The sequence below is a fragment of the Magallana gigas genome, chromosome 2, assembly GCF_963853765.1.
Source record: "Magallana gigas chromosome 2, xbMagGiga1.1, whole genome shotgun sequence".
NCBI lineage: Eukaryota > Metazoa > Mollusca > Bivalvia > Ostreida > Ostreidae > Magallana > Magallana gigas.
The window spans coordinates 58003995-58020189 of record NC_088854.1 but is presented as its reverse complement, the minus strand read 5'-3'; the positions used below and the strand labels follow the sequence as shown (position 1 = coordinate 58020189).

At 33.6% G+C, this 16195-nt stretch overlaps 2 protein-coding genes across 3 annotated transcripts; both read right to left on the bottom strand.

Annotated features, from left to right (window-relative positions):
- Window positions 1–2073: 2073 nt before the first annotated feature.
- Window positions 2074–8271, bottom strand: LOC105338026 (hemicentin-1). The gene is made up of 10 exons (XM_066077476.1): window positions 7866–8271; window positions 7490–7750; window positions 7067–7330; window positions 5164–5457; window positions 4736–5035; window positions 4465–4563; window positions 4297–4315; window positions 4118–4194; window positions 3675–3848; window positions 2074–2732 (listed from the first exon to the last, which is right to left on the bottom strand). Exons 1-10 carry the CDS (start codon window positions 8236–8238, stop codon window positions 2467–2469), a joined length of 2127 nt encoding a protein of 708 aa, XP_065933548.1. The 5' UTR covers window positions 8239–8271; the 3' UTR covers window positions 2074–2466.
- Window positions 8272–11704: 3433 nt separating this feature from the next.
- On the bottom strand, window positions 11705–15878 carry LOC136272533 (cell adhesion molecule 1-like). Of its 2 annotated transcripts, none has more exons than XM_066074244.1 (5): window positions 15731–15861; window positions 14190–14272; window positions 12765–13046; window positions 12372–12638; window positions 11705–12035 (listed from the first exon to the last, which is right to left on the bottom strand). In XM_066074244.1, the coding sequence occupies exons 2-5, from the start codon at window positions 14236–14238 to the stop codon at window positions 11761–11763; spliced, it is 873 nt and encodes a 290-aa protein (XP_065930316.1). In that variant the 5' UTR covers window positions 14239–14272; window positions 15731–15861; the 3' UTR covers window positions 11705–11760. The 2 variants fall into 2 exon arrangements, with proteins under 2 accessions (XP_065930316.1, XP_065930327.1); XM_066074255.1 differs by having other exon boundaries at window positions 11706–12035; window positions 14190–14331; window positions 15731–15878.
- Window positions 15879–16195: the final 317 nt, after the last annotated feature.

Here is a 16195-nt window from a genome sequence, read left to right as displayed (position 1 = left end):
TTACGTTTCCTATAAAGCGACGACAGCCTACATTGTCTGTCTGATGCACTACATACATATTTATGATGCTTAAAAGAACAGGAAAGTTTATTACAAAATATAAATCATAGATAGTTGCCGTAGAACATTTAGTTTGTATCAATTTCAAAAATCTAGGCCCACAGGTGATCTCTGAATGACAGGCGTATGTCCCAGATTCTTCTCTTTCTATGTTTGGGATTCATAACATATGACCATCGTATCTGAACAATAAATCGGTTTTAGTCCAGGAAAATATAGTAGAGTAGGTTCACAAAATTAAAGGTGTTACACAAGTGACGCTTAGATTGCGTCCTTCTATGGATCTCTGTGCACCTATTTGCCATTCGATTGGTGGATCTAGATGAACAGGGTGTAATTAGATAAGTGTAAAAATGTTTACATCTCTAGTTATCTAACTGTTGAAAAGAATTTTTCTTGCATAACAGCATAGAAAATCGGTTTTAACTGACATTCAACACCAAAAGTTGTGGTATTTTTTTTATCATTTCCTATGATAAAATAAAGTTTACCAACATCAGATGTCAATGACTCAGGAAAACGCACAGATTAATTTGAAAACGCACAGATTAATTTGAAATACTTATTCTACATGAAAAAGTCCTGTTCTATGAGGTAGGTCTTGTGTAACTTTTCTCGTTTAAAAAAGCACACAAGGATTTATCATATTTTTGTATTGACATGGAGAATTGGAGTTTGGCTAGATAAACGAAATGCAGGCATTAGCCATTATCTCACTGATGACCCCGCTTTTACAATCTACAACAAGGAGTACTGAAGATATAGTTGAAGTGGACATGGATGTGAATACGTCTGGTATAGAAACTCAACATTAATTTTCCTGCTTGGAAAATTATCAAAACTTCTCTTCGTGTATCACAAGACGTTTCTAAGTAATCTGTACCGTTATCAAATAACGGTATATCTTATTTATGCAGACAGTTTTATTTATTTTGTTCTTGATATGAAAGTGTATAATTCGTTCCTTTTTGGTGGTCGTATTTGACTTTGATAGTGTTTCTTCTTTCCAATAAGGAAGACGCTAAGAGGGATCCAGGAAAAGATTTGAAATTCTACGTAGTGATATGTAGTGTTATGTGCCTTTACCCATTCTCTAAATGAATAATGGCATATGCTATCATTTTAACATTTAAATATATCAACTGTTTGATTATACATCTGCAGAGTCCTTGAAATAGGTGTACATTTCGTGAAACAAAAACTGATTATATAGGTTAATGATCTAGCTTTGGTCCCTGAACATATATACTTTATACAAATAGATTTATCATAAATAAATCACTATTATCTAACTCGCTCTATATATTTTCTTGCTTTGTATAAACAAAACTAAGTATTTAACTTCATGTACAGTACACATGCATCTCAACAACCGCAATTAACCCTATTTATAAAATAAATGTAGATTCATTTTTCTAAATCTTATACAAATATATTTTCTTGCACAATAATCCATGTTATTTTTATTATTTGTTTTTACATGTTCATTCCAATCAGATATGATAATTATTTACTGGATAAAATGCAAATTACAAAAGGCTGAATTAGATCTAAAAATAACTAATAAAATTTGAGACGGAAAATCTTTTGGAATTGTACTCAAAGTTACATTATCTATGCGCGGATCTAAAAAGGCTGGGGGTCGGGGTGTTGAAAATTCAAACGTATTTACTTCACATTGTAAAGTTACCCAACTCCCGAGACCTAAGATCAGCACAGGTAAGCGCAGCTGTTAAGATGTCATAAAAATGTGACAACTTTTAAGAGGGGTCCTAAATTGAAGACTGCTTCTTGAAATTGTCTCAGTTTCAAATTAAATATGAATACTTAAAGTAGTCATATTGTAGATATTATTTGAAAAATAAATTATGTCAGAGAGGACATCTGGACTAAGTTATGTCCTAAGATAAATCTGAGACATATCTCAATCTAAGATAACTTCGTGAAAATTCAATGTACCCCACTTATTTTTACAACAATGAAGATTTTGATTAATAAAAAACGCAAACAAAACAAAATTATTGTACATTTTAATAAAAACTGTTAGTACATCTTTTTTCCATTGCGATTACTTGGTTATAATCCTTACATGTTGTGTTTATACGTCGATCGATTTGATCGTTATTGCCTACAAAAACTCCAGTTTCCCTCCTACTTTCCTCGGCTTTAACATTACTTATGATACCTCATAACATTATCTAAAGTTTTATCCCTCTACAAAGCAGGTTATATGTACACATATACATTGTATATATAATGCATGAAACTGTAAAAATGTGTTTTCCTTGTAATGAAGTTTAGAAAAATAGAAAGTAAAAATTGAAATCATAATATGTGTCTTGGTTGTATCATCTTCTTTTCCATAAAACTTTGGATAAATTTCAAAATATAACCAGAGGTTGTTCCTTACGTCTGACCTTTCTTGGGTTTTGGGAAAACTATTGGCTTAATCTTTGTGTTCGGGATTGCTAAATCCTTCGTGTTTTCATAGAGTTTCTCACCGCTCTTTGTTTCAGTAAGATTCATTTCGGAAGACAAAGACTCTTTTACATCAGCACCTTCTAGCGCTTCTGATATTGAGCCCTCCATTTTCTTAATGTCTTTTGGAGTCTTGTGAAAAAGAGATTTTAGAACATTTTTCTTCGGAGCTCTCGTGGTTTTCTGCAAAACTCCTGCAATAAGGAAATAAACTTACGATTTAAAGTTCAGAAGCTTACTAATTTGAACACTCTCTCCCTGTGTATTTTCCCTTCGTGTAACGTACACCAACTTACATTTTTAAATTAACCATTGTATTTGCTTAGTCAAAGTTTGTAAAATTTATCATAAAATTCGTTTGCTTAAAGAGACAGTACGGCGCATCTCAATAAATAAATTTTCAGATCGGGTTCGGTATTTTTGCATTACACATGAATGTATAACCTTTCAGAAAATACACAGTTCTCCATGAAATAAATCTAATTATTTCATTAAAATTAATAATTACGTTTAACCGATACATTTTTATACATCGCAAAGTACTACGGGATTCAGCCTTCTTTACTATTACGCATGCGTATTTACTGTAAACAAAACACATGCAGGGATAGCGAAGATTCTCCTGGGCATGTTTGTTGATAAAAATATGTCTTTTCGACTTCTTCCAGGTAACAATTATTAAAACAAGTTTTAAAAATAACCACAATTATTATTTTAAAAATATATAAAAATAACCACAATTATTATTTTGTAAGCATGTATTTTTCGTGTTTATTATAGGAGCTGCTACAACCTAAATTCATTTTTTGTAAATGAGGCCCCTTGAGGGGTTATTTGACATATTTATGTCTGTTCATTTTAAAATGAACCGACATTGATACATCGTTAATAAATTATCGAGGAAGTGATATTTTTTTGTACCTCATGTACCACTAATATGGTTTGAGAGAAATAAACATTCATTCAACTGTTACAATCAACGTTATTTCTTATTTTCTAACGATACAATAGGTAGATTTAAGTTAATCACACATGTGTTTTCAGTTGTACTGTCTCTTTAACATAAGGAACAAAATAGAACATCTGAACATTTTTCCTGTTGTTTAGTATATCCATTTTAATCTTTAAAGCTTTACCTTGCATATCTTGAACGCAAGTCCCATACGCATTGTTGACGACAGTGGATTTATCAAAATCATCTAGCCTTTCTAATTTCAAATTCTTTGTTTTCTTTTCTTTTTTCGATGCTATGGTTTTGATAGGTTTTGATTCAATTTTCTTTGAATCTTTCGGTTCATTCGTTGAAACCCCTGCAACGAAACAGAGTTTGTTCAAATAAACAATGATAATAGGTAATAATAATTATGTAAAAGAACAATTTCTATGTATAAAATCCCTATTAACACAGTTAGTATACATGAAAATTTTAAAAATATATATAACTTATCGGTTATATAAGCTCTGTTTGAAATGTGCCCACTGACAATGAAATGCGAAATATTAAACAAGGACGAATGTTTAACTTCGTGATTTATATATGCAGTGTGTAGTCATATCATAATCTATCATGTCGATTTACCTTGATCACTAAAATCAATTGGTTCATATGAATGGTTGTCGGCAATGGTTTTCTCCCTCTGAAGGGCGTCATACGACCTAAAATAGTATAAAAAATGGTATTTTAGTAGGTAAAGCTGTAACAAAGAAAAATGCTTAGAGACAAAAGTGACCAAATGTAAAATGTAAAGGAAATGATACCTTACGGAAGCTTTTCTCTCTGAAAAAGAAAGATTTTTGTTTAGACATTGCTTGATCATTATACTAGTAATACTTTATTGTACATAGGTGTGTCATGTCACTCAAATTACATACCCTATACATGTCTAGGATATATGATCAGATACTTTATAAAGAAATCAAGGAAACCTGAGATGTATTTGTAGGAGATGAAAACCATTGCACCGATGGCTAGGAATAGCAGTGATCCTAGAACGCTGCCTACGACAACGGACGTGGAAGAACTCTCTAGAAACAAACAATGATACACCATCATAACAGGTGCCGGTAGTTCAATAGAATTTAATAATATCTATGCTAATGTAAATTCATCAAAATATAAAGTAAACAAGTAAAACCAATACTGAAAATACATATAATATAACGCGAAATAAGAGAAAGTTTATTTCAAAATGAAAACCTTGAGTTGCTGCCGTGGAGCAGTTGATCGGTATGGACGTCGAAAACCCGTGCGTGTTCATCGTGAATACTCGGAAGAAGTAATGTGTACTGTCCTGTAGATTGTGCACGGATGTTTGGAGAATTTCCTCTTTGGTGTATTCAGTAGTGATTTCAGATCCATTGATAAATTTGACGTTATCAGTGGAATACTGGACAAGAGAATACTGTCTTCTATAACCAAAGTACGAGGACTGCCAGGTAACTAGAGCCTGTCCGTGTCCACAAGTAACCAACACCTTGGTAGCATGGAACGGCTTACCTGTACAAAAAACCATTCATACAGAACAGAAATATGTGTTTACAGTATTATCATGTGTTGGAAAGTTTATAATTTAAAATAAAAAATGTCGTTTTGTTTATAATGCTAAGATACTAATGTATTCATACTTATAGGAATGATGTTGACGGATATCGTTCTTCTTCCGTATTGATTTGCAAAATTTAGAACGTATGTCCCAAAATCATCCGACTGAAGATTTGACTTGGTCAGGGTGATTGTGAATGAATTGGTTGCTGTAGTAACAATTCTTAGAGTGATGAGAGTGTTCGGAGCGCCATTCGGGAGTGTCAGAGAAGCGTTAGGTTGTGGATAAGACAGCACCAAAATCTGTCCGTTGAGATATCGGTTACTGTTTACGGATAGTTCTACAGAGCTCCCACCAGTAGCCAGCCTCGGTGAACCTGTGTTAAGAAATTAAACAATAACAATTTTTTCACTTAAATTAAACCTAACATTCAAACAAAGAAAAACACAAACTTTGTTAACGGAAAAAGGGTTAAAAGCTATGTATCGTGCTTTACACTTCACTTTAGACATTGTGTTGGCCAAGCAATTAAAATATCCATGTGAGTCATTATAAATATTAAATAGACTACAATAGTGGGCGATCCAGGGATTCACGTTTTCACAATATTACACGAATCTTTATCATACTTGTTTGTGAAATTGTAACTTTTATACACAGATTTCATTAAATAACATTTTTTGCACCGCACAATATATAAACAGTTCTGAAAAAAAAACGCATCTCTATATTTATACTCTGTCCCGAGTTTTTGCTTCCATCACTTTTTTGCTTGATATTTCAATAATAGTTAATACTTCTGTGCTCAAACTACGTTCATCCACTAATATGAAAAATGTCCAGATTATCTGTTTTTAAACGCCTCCTCTACCGCTTCAGGTTTCAATACACATCCAAAAATTGAAAGTCTCCGGGGATTTTGCATAACATCAGCCATTAATAAGCCCGGATGATAACGTTAAAAAATTGACCGAGTATTTCCGAATGGAGAAAAAACATTTCCCATTATAAATCTCCATAAGAAATTTGTTTTCGTTCTGTGAAATTCTGTGAGTGAAAAGGGATAATTGTTCAATGAAGATATCTTGGGTAAATTCCCTTTCATCGATTTCAATTGTATTTCTTTCACAGGTATGTGTATTAAGAAATAAAGTACGAGTTATCGTGAATGTTGCAGAATAACCTCCGAGGTCGAGAAATGTTGTTTAGAAATATAAAAGCCGAGGCGTTAGCCGAGGCTTTTATATTTCAAACAACATTTCGAGACCGAGGAGGTTATCCTGCAACATTCACGAAAACAAGAACTTTATTTCTATTCTATTAACAGCCCAGTATTTCTACATATCGTTTCTCCTATAGAGAGACGATCTAGGTCATTTTGACGGCTGTTCCGTGTAACCCCAATGGTTTTGTTAGTAATGTTTACATGTGTATCGATCAAAGGAATCACATGCAGACGACAAAATTTTTCTTTGGATTTTTATTACTCTTCACTTATTCATGAAATATCTTTGAGTTATATTCCTAATATTTTAAGGGTAATTTAATATGATTATTACTACTACACGTTATATATTTTATGTAAAAGCATGCAGCGAAAATGTGCTGGGGAGGTCCTAGGAACAGCCGCATTGATCTCTTAAAAATAAACATTTGAGGCAATACACATCGTTTTGACTGGAACTAACACGTGAAATTGACATGGTTTTAAAACTTTTTACGGTTTGAAGTTGTACTTTCATTATCAGTGCGAGAAAAATAGGTATTTCTGATCTAATAATTTACTGATGACGTTCGTGGTATATTGGAGAATAATGTCCGCGGCATCTCTTTGATCTCGGCAATAACTGTAGTAGAATTGTTATTAAAAATCATCAAAAATTGATGGAAGCAATAACTTGGGACAGACTATCGGTCATTTGACATAAAAAAAAATTGAAGCAAATACTTTTATAAAAACACAATAATGATTTGGATGTACACACAGTTGACGTAGAGAGAGACTGTTGTAGATTGGTTTGACTGTACGCCGTTACTGGCCACCACCAGAAATGATCTAGTGTCTGTACACTCTGTCCTTGTGATGGTGTAGCTAGTGGTGCCATTAACCGATTGCTGCGTGGACACAAGGACGTTATCCCGGAACCAGGAAACATTGGAGGCAGGGTTACTGGTTACTGACGTCGTCATCCGGGCTGATTGTCCCTCAGAAACCCTCAGGGTTTGGCCATGAGTAAGGACTGGGCCATCTTAAAACAGTTCATAACAATAGCAAAACATAGCTTTTTTAGATCAAAGTTGATAAGATCTAAATAACTGATTTTGTAGTTAACCCTACGTTTGTTACTCTTTATCATAACTTATGAATCATAAATGCGATAAAACTATTTTAGCTAGGTTATTCATACACAACACGTCCAAAAAGAAAGACTGTTTGTTTGCTCCCTTTCTTCCATCATTATAATTGTTTTCAGCGACACATGTATATGTTCCACTCTGACTTTTACGTATATAGTTGAGCCTTAGTGTTGAACCAATCTGCCAAAATCCTGGTTTAATCCAGTTAACAGCAGTAGTCGGAGGGTTTCCTGAAGTGACGTTACACCATATGCTGATATGCTCTCCTTCCACGCGTGTGACATTAGGAAGAGGTGACACGACTGGTGGATCTAAGAAAATAACGTGATAGTATTTATCTTTTAACTAATCTGTTCCGTAAATAATCCACTTAAAGTCACCAAATTCCATATAAGTATTGAATGCATTATCTAAATATTTCCTTACACTGGACATTTACTGACAAGGTTTGAGAATCCTTGCCCTCCCCTCGTGTCGAGTAGAAGTTAACTGCTGTACAAATGTAACTTCCGCTTTCATTTCTGCTGATTCCGTTCAGCCGTAGATATGAACCATTTTGCCGGAAGCTATCTTCTCCTAATCGTGTCCAGTAATAAACATGGTTGTGGGGATTCCCAGGTGTCGCCGAACAAGGAACGGACAAATTAGAAAGTTCCGTTGGATATTGGGTATTAAATGACTTCACAATTGGCGGATCTATGTATAGTAAAAGGAACTTTAACTTGTGTTTCAAAAATTTAGATAACTTTTTCAAAATGCATGATTTTAATTTTTTTAAAACACACTCCTTAATAGACATTTTTTTATTCGATCTTTAAACACGTTTGTCAGAAGGAAAATCTGCTTTTGCCACATATCACAATTATCTTTTTATCATAATATCGAGAAAAATGCCACGGAACAAAGCAACATTGATATTGAAACTGATAATTTTTAAAATGAATTAACTGATTACCGAAAGTGAACTCAATATAAATTCATTCTAGATAATTCAGGTCTGTTCAAAACTACCTATCCTTTTTATCACCGCAAAAACCGCGATTTAACAATAAGGGCACCGGATACGATTTTTCACAATACCCTTCTACAAAATACTTTACGGCGGTGTTGAAGGGCCAGATGGAATTTTTTTTTAATCTTATTTGTTCCGGCGAATAAGCTATTTGTTTGGACGAATTAGCATATGTTCAGACGATTTAGCTAATTCTTCGGACGAATAAGTTATTTGTTCGTTCGAATTAGGATTTGTTCGGACGAATTAGCTAAATATCTGTTCGGACAAATAAGTTATTTGTTCGGACAAATAAGTTATTTGTTCGGACGAATTATGATTTGTTCGGACGAATTACGATTTGTTCGGATGAATTACAATTTGTTCGGACGAATTATCTATTTGTTCGGACGAATTAGGATTTGTTAGCACGAATTAGATATTTGTTCGGACGAATGATTTAATTGGTTCATATATGTTAGAGAGAGTAGGAGAGATCGAGAGAGTGAGAATGATGTCAAACATGGATACATCTATAGTCTAATTCAGTATACAAGATCATGCGCGGATCCAGAACATTTTTCAAGGGCTTGGGTGGGTGGGGGTGTCTGAGAGATAATTTTGTTTGTGGGGGGGGGGGGGGGGGTGTCCAAGCCCCCCCCCCCCCCCCCGATCATCCTCTAGATCTGCGCATACGGGTTGATGGTTTAATTTTTTTAGTAACTATATCTGTTTTCGGGCAATGCCAGAACAGATTGTTTCCAATAGTCACATTTGATTCCGACTGTATATATATTCAAAAGGTTCCATCTCATTTATCTTTACAATTATTTAAAAAAATTATCGTTGAATCAGTTTTCGGGAACATATGTTGCCTATTTCCATCGATCGAATGCAGTATCCAGTTTATTTTAAACTAGAAACTGCATATAATGACGACTAATTTTGATTTTGTATCGACGAGTTTTGGTGCTAAGTCTGATTTTACATTAAAGTTGACTAAAGAAAGTACAATAAGGGTTAACGTTTAGTTTTAGACTATCTATTCTATTTTAAGTCTAAACTGTCTAAGAGTTAGATAAAGTAGGCGCCGTGGCTTTGCTTTTTGATTAACACGTACATTGTAGTAGAAACGTAGTGAGGTCGCCGGGACATTAAGGTCTCCAAAGGCGCCACTAGAACTCCATTGTCGCGCTGAGGGAACGCAGCTAATCGCAATGTAGACTCAATGCGAAGTCATTTGGGATGTCACTGCGTCTCTATCGCGCTCTCACTGCGCATCCACAGCGTTTGAAAAAGTTTTTTTCTTTTGGTTACGTTCACACAGTGACCCAAAAGAGCTGTTGCAGCGTTCATCGCGCTCTCTTGACGTTTCTTCAGTGTTCATTAGCCTTTGTACCGCGCTCCCGATGTCAGCAAGTCCATGGAAACTCGAAAATTGGATGTTGTACAATCAAAAGCGATCTAGTAATATCAAACTTGATGTGGATGACTATGTAAAAAGTAGCATTTGCAAATATTCATATTCAAGGATGTAGATAGTATTCATACCATTTTGTTCTAATGTTTTCATTTATTTTCTCTGTTTTCTAACAACTACATGTAATAACGGTTCTTTTCAGTAGGCCTGTTTACTTACATTTTTGTCTTTCACATATTATTTAGAAATTAGTTGATGACGTAACATTTACAATGTACATATATGTACCTTATTTCATCAAAAGAATTTTTTTATTATTTATTAATCGGTTGTAAAGTCTTGTTTGTTTCGGATTCCCATACAATTGTACAAATTAACTACCAATAAGTAAAAAACGTCTTGTGCACGCTGTCAGCGCGCAGTGCACGTCGTGGACGCGCAGTAAAAACTCTTCGTACGACACGAGCGCTTGGCGTATAGAGCACAGTTAATCGCCAAGTAGAATTCTGTGGAAACGCAGTTACACGCTGTGGGAGCTCCGTAGAAACGCTTCGGTCGCCATCAGGACGCCATGACATCTTCAATTGCTAAAATCTCGGTTTAGTGTCGGTTATCATGACACTTATGTCTATATAACAATTTATCATTTGGAAGAAATGGGTGGCTTGATAAAAACACCCTCTTTCATCTACATCATTGCCAGAGAGTCTACTAATAACTTATTCGTCCGAACAAATCCGAATTCGTCCGAACAAATACCTAATTCGTCCGAACAAATCCTAATTCGTCCGAACAAATCCTAATTTGTCCAAACAAATACTTTTTTGTCCGAACAAATAGCTTATTTGTCCGAACAAACTGCTGATTTGTCTAAACAAATAACTTATTCGTCTGAACAGATCCTTATTCGTCCGAACATATAGGTAATTCGTACGAACAAATCCTAATTTGTCCGAACATATAGCTAATTCGTCCGAACATTTAGCTAATTCGTACGAACAAAAAGCTCATTCGTCCGAACAAATAAGATAATTTCCTTTATCTGGCCCTTCCACGCCGCCGTAATACTTGTATTCAAATCGAGAAAATAGAAACAAAGTACTGAAAGTACTGAAAAGCGCTAACCTAGCTTGGTTCTAAGAAAATTTACTGTGTGCAAGCGTAGGCGGAAATGAGCCTTATTGAAATTTTGGTTTATGTTTGATGAATATCAATTTTTAAAGTATCGAAGGCCAGATTTCTTTAAATATATGTTACTTTCTGAAGATGATGTGAATTAAAGCTGAACACGACTTGTATATGGATACTTGCCTGAAAAAAGATATGTTAAAATCACAAATTATACCTTTTGAACAGTAATTTATCACAGTTTTTGACATTTTCTTGCAAAAATCGATTTTATTTTTCTATATTTTAGCTTCTGAATACGCACTATATTTTTTCATCACTGCATAGCATCCCGTGCTTATGTACGTAAGCCCCGCAAACCAATCGTATCTACTCGGCCATTTCCGTCACCCAGATAACTGGTTCCCTATACCTCTTACCAGTTTAAATTATGTATATTTCTGCTCATAGAGGGCAGTTATTCCTTGCACCGGAAATAGAAGTCTAACGACAATAAAGCGCTGAGCTATGCTTAGCGCTTTAAAAACGATCAATTAAAATCAGAGAGCGTTATGTACCACGGAGAATCTGGTATCTTGTCAATACTTCTTTCAATAATTTTGTAAAGTTATAATATATGGTTTTATGTCTCAATTCTGAACAGATTATGACCATTTTAAATAAACAATCTAATAAATATATCATATATTCTGTTGTGTTTATGATCTCGGGGTCCGTTGTCCATTGCATGGGGTTACATGTACATCTCAATAATATTTTTCATATTTTTTAATATTTGATGATTACTTGCATTCTACATTGACTGTGACGGATTGGTTGGCCTCTCCTCGGGAATTGTCATAGTACGTGTTACGTGCACGACAGATATATGTCCCAGAATGTGATCGCTGTACCGTGGATAGGGTATAATTAGCGCCATAATAACTGGAGCTGTAGCCGACTCTAGTCCAATGTATGGAAGTAACAGCTGGGTTGCCATCAGTGACGTTACAGGGAATAATAAGTGTTGTCCCTTCAACAGGTTTCTGGGTGTCAAATGGCTGGACAGAGGGGGGGTCTGTGGAAATTAAGAATCAAATTTATCGCAAGATAAGCTGTGTATCATTTATATTAAGAGTTTAAAATAAACACGTATTAATTTATCTATGATATATAGCTCATGTAGAATTTTCCTTTGATTATTCAAAGTAAATCTTAAATAATAATATTCAGTGATATTAAAATAATGCACCAAACATGATTAAATTGTAAAATTATTTAGAATTTCAAGTATTAAATTTTCGATTACCTGTGCATTTCAAAATTATAATAATATCTTGTAAACGATACATTTTGAAATGCATTTGAGACAAATAAAAACAAGTTAAACAGAGAATACTGGTTATTAACTGACATTGTACATCTATCTCGATGGTGGCGTTTGCTGTCCCTTTATTCCCGCTGCTGTAAATATTCTCCGCATTACAGACGTATGACCCAGAGTCTTCTCTTCCTATGTTTGGAATCCATAAAGTCCTATAATCGTACCTAAACTCTGAATCGGCCTTAGTCCAGTAAAATGTAGTTGCATTAGGTTTTCCTGAGGTGTAGGAACACGTGACAGATAGGTTTCGTCCTTCTATGGTTCTCTGTAGACCCATTTGCAATACCGTGGGTGGATCTAGACACCATTAATTGACAAGTTTATTCATTTTGTTAAAAATAAGTAAGAATACTGTCTGTTGCAATAAAACAACTCATTTAAATTGTATCAAGATACCAATATGGATTTTTTTTGTACACTTACATTCAACATCTAGAGACGTGCTGTTTTCTTGAATATATCTGACGAATAAATAAAACGAACCAGAATCGGATATCTTTGTATCGGAGAAACAGACGGACAATTCATATGAACTTCTGTTACAAGTAAAGGACCTGTTCCATGCGTTTACATTAGGGATTACCTCCATGTTTGTAAAAACGCACAGAGGATCAGCGTATCTCTTTATATACATGACCTCAGTCGAGTTTGGTTTGGTGAATGTGATACAGGTATCAGCCTTAACCTCACTGATTACCTGGCAGTCTAAAACAAAGAATACAGAATGTATAGTCCTTAAGCGTGGATTCAGAAATTTTTTCAGGGGGTTGGGGGTCCCAGGGATACTTTTGGTTTTTTTGGAGTGGGGTTTCCGAGGCCAATTTTCGTGAATTTTAGTTTATGAATTTAATAAATTTAAATTTTTCAAGGCGTCCGGGTTTCTGTGAGTATGCTTTCAAATTGCCGATCATATTGATATTTCATAAAATCAAAATAGTAGAACCGTCATGAATAGAACTCGTTATAGGATTGAATTTCTGGAGGGAAAGACAATGAAATTCCAACAAGAGAGAAGCTGTCGATGTGACAGCAAAACGCATAATCCATTTGTCAACCCTTAATTGAAAAAACACTACTTATCAATTGATCTGCAAAACAACACGTTACTGTAGGAGGAGTTATCCGTGAAATAGTGGTATCCTATAATGCAATAGTATGCCAATAAATGAGTTCAACAACTTGTATTTTTTCTAAAACTATCCAAAAAGAAAATTCAAGTAATATGCACATCTAACATATACGCATAATTGATCCGCAAAACAACAACTCCCTATCTTGTTATCTGTACAATAGGGGTACCCATTGGGCAGCCGCCCGCTAGCTTGCCCGCCCAGCATTTCAATAACTGGTTTTTCCCTTCGGAAAACCCGGTTCATAAAAAGTGTATTTTATCAACAAATGCTGGATCACAAATAAAGGAATGAAGTACATGTTATAAGACTTATTTTGTATTTGGTTACAAAATGGTGTCCGCATATTTTGAAGGTCATTAATTTTATTTTTTTAATTTGCTACATGGCATAATTTCTGCAAACAATGTTTGCTTGAGTAATATATTGCGATTTTTTTTTCATAAATCAACATAAAAAGCTTTGAAATAAATATTAGATGATGTTTATGATATAACTGATCCGAAAATAGACTAATAAACTGAGTTTCTTTTAAAAATGAATGAATATTCTGTTATGGTATTTAATTGTGTCTGATACTGGAGCCTCAGGGTAAAAAATTAAAATGACAGAAAAATGAAAAACGATCATGTTCACAAAGACTCTTAAGTTATGCAAGGTTAAATTTCACATTTTTCCCCTTAAAAATCATAAAAATTAATAAATTTTATGTACTTACACATAAAAGATGGGAAGTACACCAAAGTCAAAGCGATTGATATTTTCATCTTAGCTGTTCCGTTATCGTTTCTTTCGTAAGGCCTTAAATACGAAGAAATGTTTTATTATTTTCCTTCTTTTTGTTCACACTTGTATAGAAGCTGCAATGTAAAATAAAAGAAAACATACGGTCTAAAAGTTTTAACTACGCTGTTTATCTTTTCCCCCAAAAAACTTCCTGTTTTATCTATTTACTACAATTGGGGTGAAATACATAGGTCTTGCTCTAAAAGCACGTTAAGCAGGTTTATGGATTTCTTCTTGTCGGTGACAACGTTTAGTATTGAATAGAAAAAAACAGACACAACCATTTCTAGTTGAAATTTATGTGTGTATCAGACTGTATAATTACATATTGTACAGATATTATTATAAGAGCCACAACAATAATGTGAAAAAAGATTACGATACGTTTTACTTGTAACTATAATTATAAAAAAAATAAACAAAAACTACGAGTATGTAGACGATTAGTTAAGGATACTTTTGATAGCAATATATGAGTTACTTGTAACCCCGAAATAGTCACCGACGAAAATTTAAGTTTAAAAATACAAGGAAATATATGGATAACATGATATTCTCAAACATTTTATTTCATTAATTCAGTCTCAATTTCCTTCTTTCGAATGTTTTATGTTACTTGCATTAAAATTAATAATTTATTCATATGCATAGAAGTGTAGAACAAGTGACTAAGGAAGAAATACATAAAAAGTTTCCAACTTTTAAAATTGAGTAATTTCTCCACTACTCATGGATGATTATATTATTTAGAAGACAAATGTAGTTATTGTCATGCAATATATGACTTTGTTATTCAATGCTGTTTATCAATTCAATGATATATGCATGTACATATACATGATATGACTTTGTTCTTTGTTATTCAATGCTGTTTATTATTGCAATGATATATAGATGTATATATACATAATATGACTTTGTTATTCAATGCTGTTGATTATTTCAATTATATATATAAACCTGCACATCATTTAAACATACTTGTATAGAACTGAAACAAGATATCGAGTCCTTAAATTGTGGTTTTAGTTCATATTACATGTATTAAGAAAAAGGTGTGTTAATATTGTGCAAACATTTCAAAACTGCAATATTGAGATGTAAGAAAGGTCTTCATTTTTTATAACATACCGAACATTTGTCAATGAATATTCGAACATCTCTATTTGTATCTAATTTTTGTGCTTGTATATTACAATTTTTTTGTATTCTACTATATTTCTTTCATGTGTATGGTGTAATTTTTATACAATACAAATGATTGAAATATTTGACAACACGATTAGAATTTTTACAACACAAATAAAAATTTATACGATACAGAAATGGAAATTTATACAATACAAATAGAACATTATAAAAGTAGAAAACTTTATACTACAATAAAAAAAATCATACAATATAAATGGATAGAATCAGAATTTGAAACGTTTAGCCTTGCCATAATTTGCTGCTGAGAAAGTTTAATCTCACCTTGTGGCAAGTACGTCAACAGTCTAACTCGGGTATGAATACAACAGGAAAGAAAACGATTGAAGCTGTAGCACGTGTTGCTGCAACGACACACAACTTTGTTGAAGTATTCTTTCCGCAAAAGTTTTATGATCATGACTTTGACAAACAATCTTATTGGGTTGTATAACGAGCTTTTAACCTCACGAATAAGTTTTAAAATTCGGTCAAGCTTCCTTTTATTTGTCAATAATGTCATCATTAAATCAATTCATTTAAGAAATGAATTTAATAATTTTTCTTTTGATCGACGTATCAAAGGAAACATTGACCGGAAAACTTCGTCAATGCGCGTGAAATAGTTGCTGTCTTGTGGGACAATAAAATTCCTATCGTCACCACAGCCAGTAAGTAGGTATATATTGTTTATTTTTTAAGGTTAAACTTTTTTTTAAATTTTTCTATTTATCAAGCTGTTACAGTATT

Coding starts and splice junctions, on each gene's coding strand:
- LOC105338026 (XM_066077476.1), bottom strand. CDS start 8,238: ATGTCTATTAAGGAGTGTGTTTTAAAAAAATTAAAATCATGCATTTTG. Junction 7,331..7,489: donor TTTCTTTTTGGACGTGTTGT/GTATGAATAACC, acceptor AACTGTTTTAAG/ATGGCCCAGTCCTTACTCAT. Junction 5,458..7,066: donor AGTCTCTCTCTACGTCAACT/GTGTGTACATCC, acceptor TTCTTAACACAG/GTTCACCGAGGCTGGCTACT.
- LOC136272533 (XM_066074255.1), bottom strand. CDS start 14,238: ATGAAAATATCAATCGCTTTGACTTTGGTGTACTTCCCATCTTTTATG. Junction 12,639..12,764: donor CACGTCTCTAGATGTTGAAT/GTAAGTGTACAA, acceptor AATGGTGTCTAG/ATCCACCCACGGTATTGCAA. Junction 12,036..12,371: donor CATCGAGATAGATGTACAAT/GTCAGTTAATAA, acceptor TAATTTCCACAG/ACCCCCCCTCTGTCCAGCCA.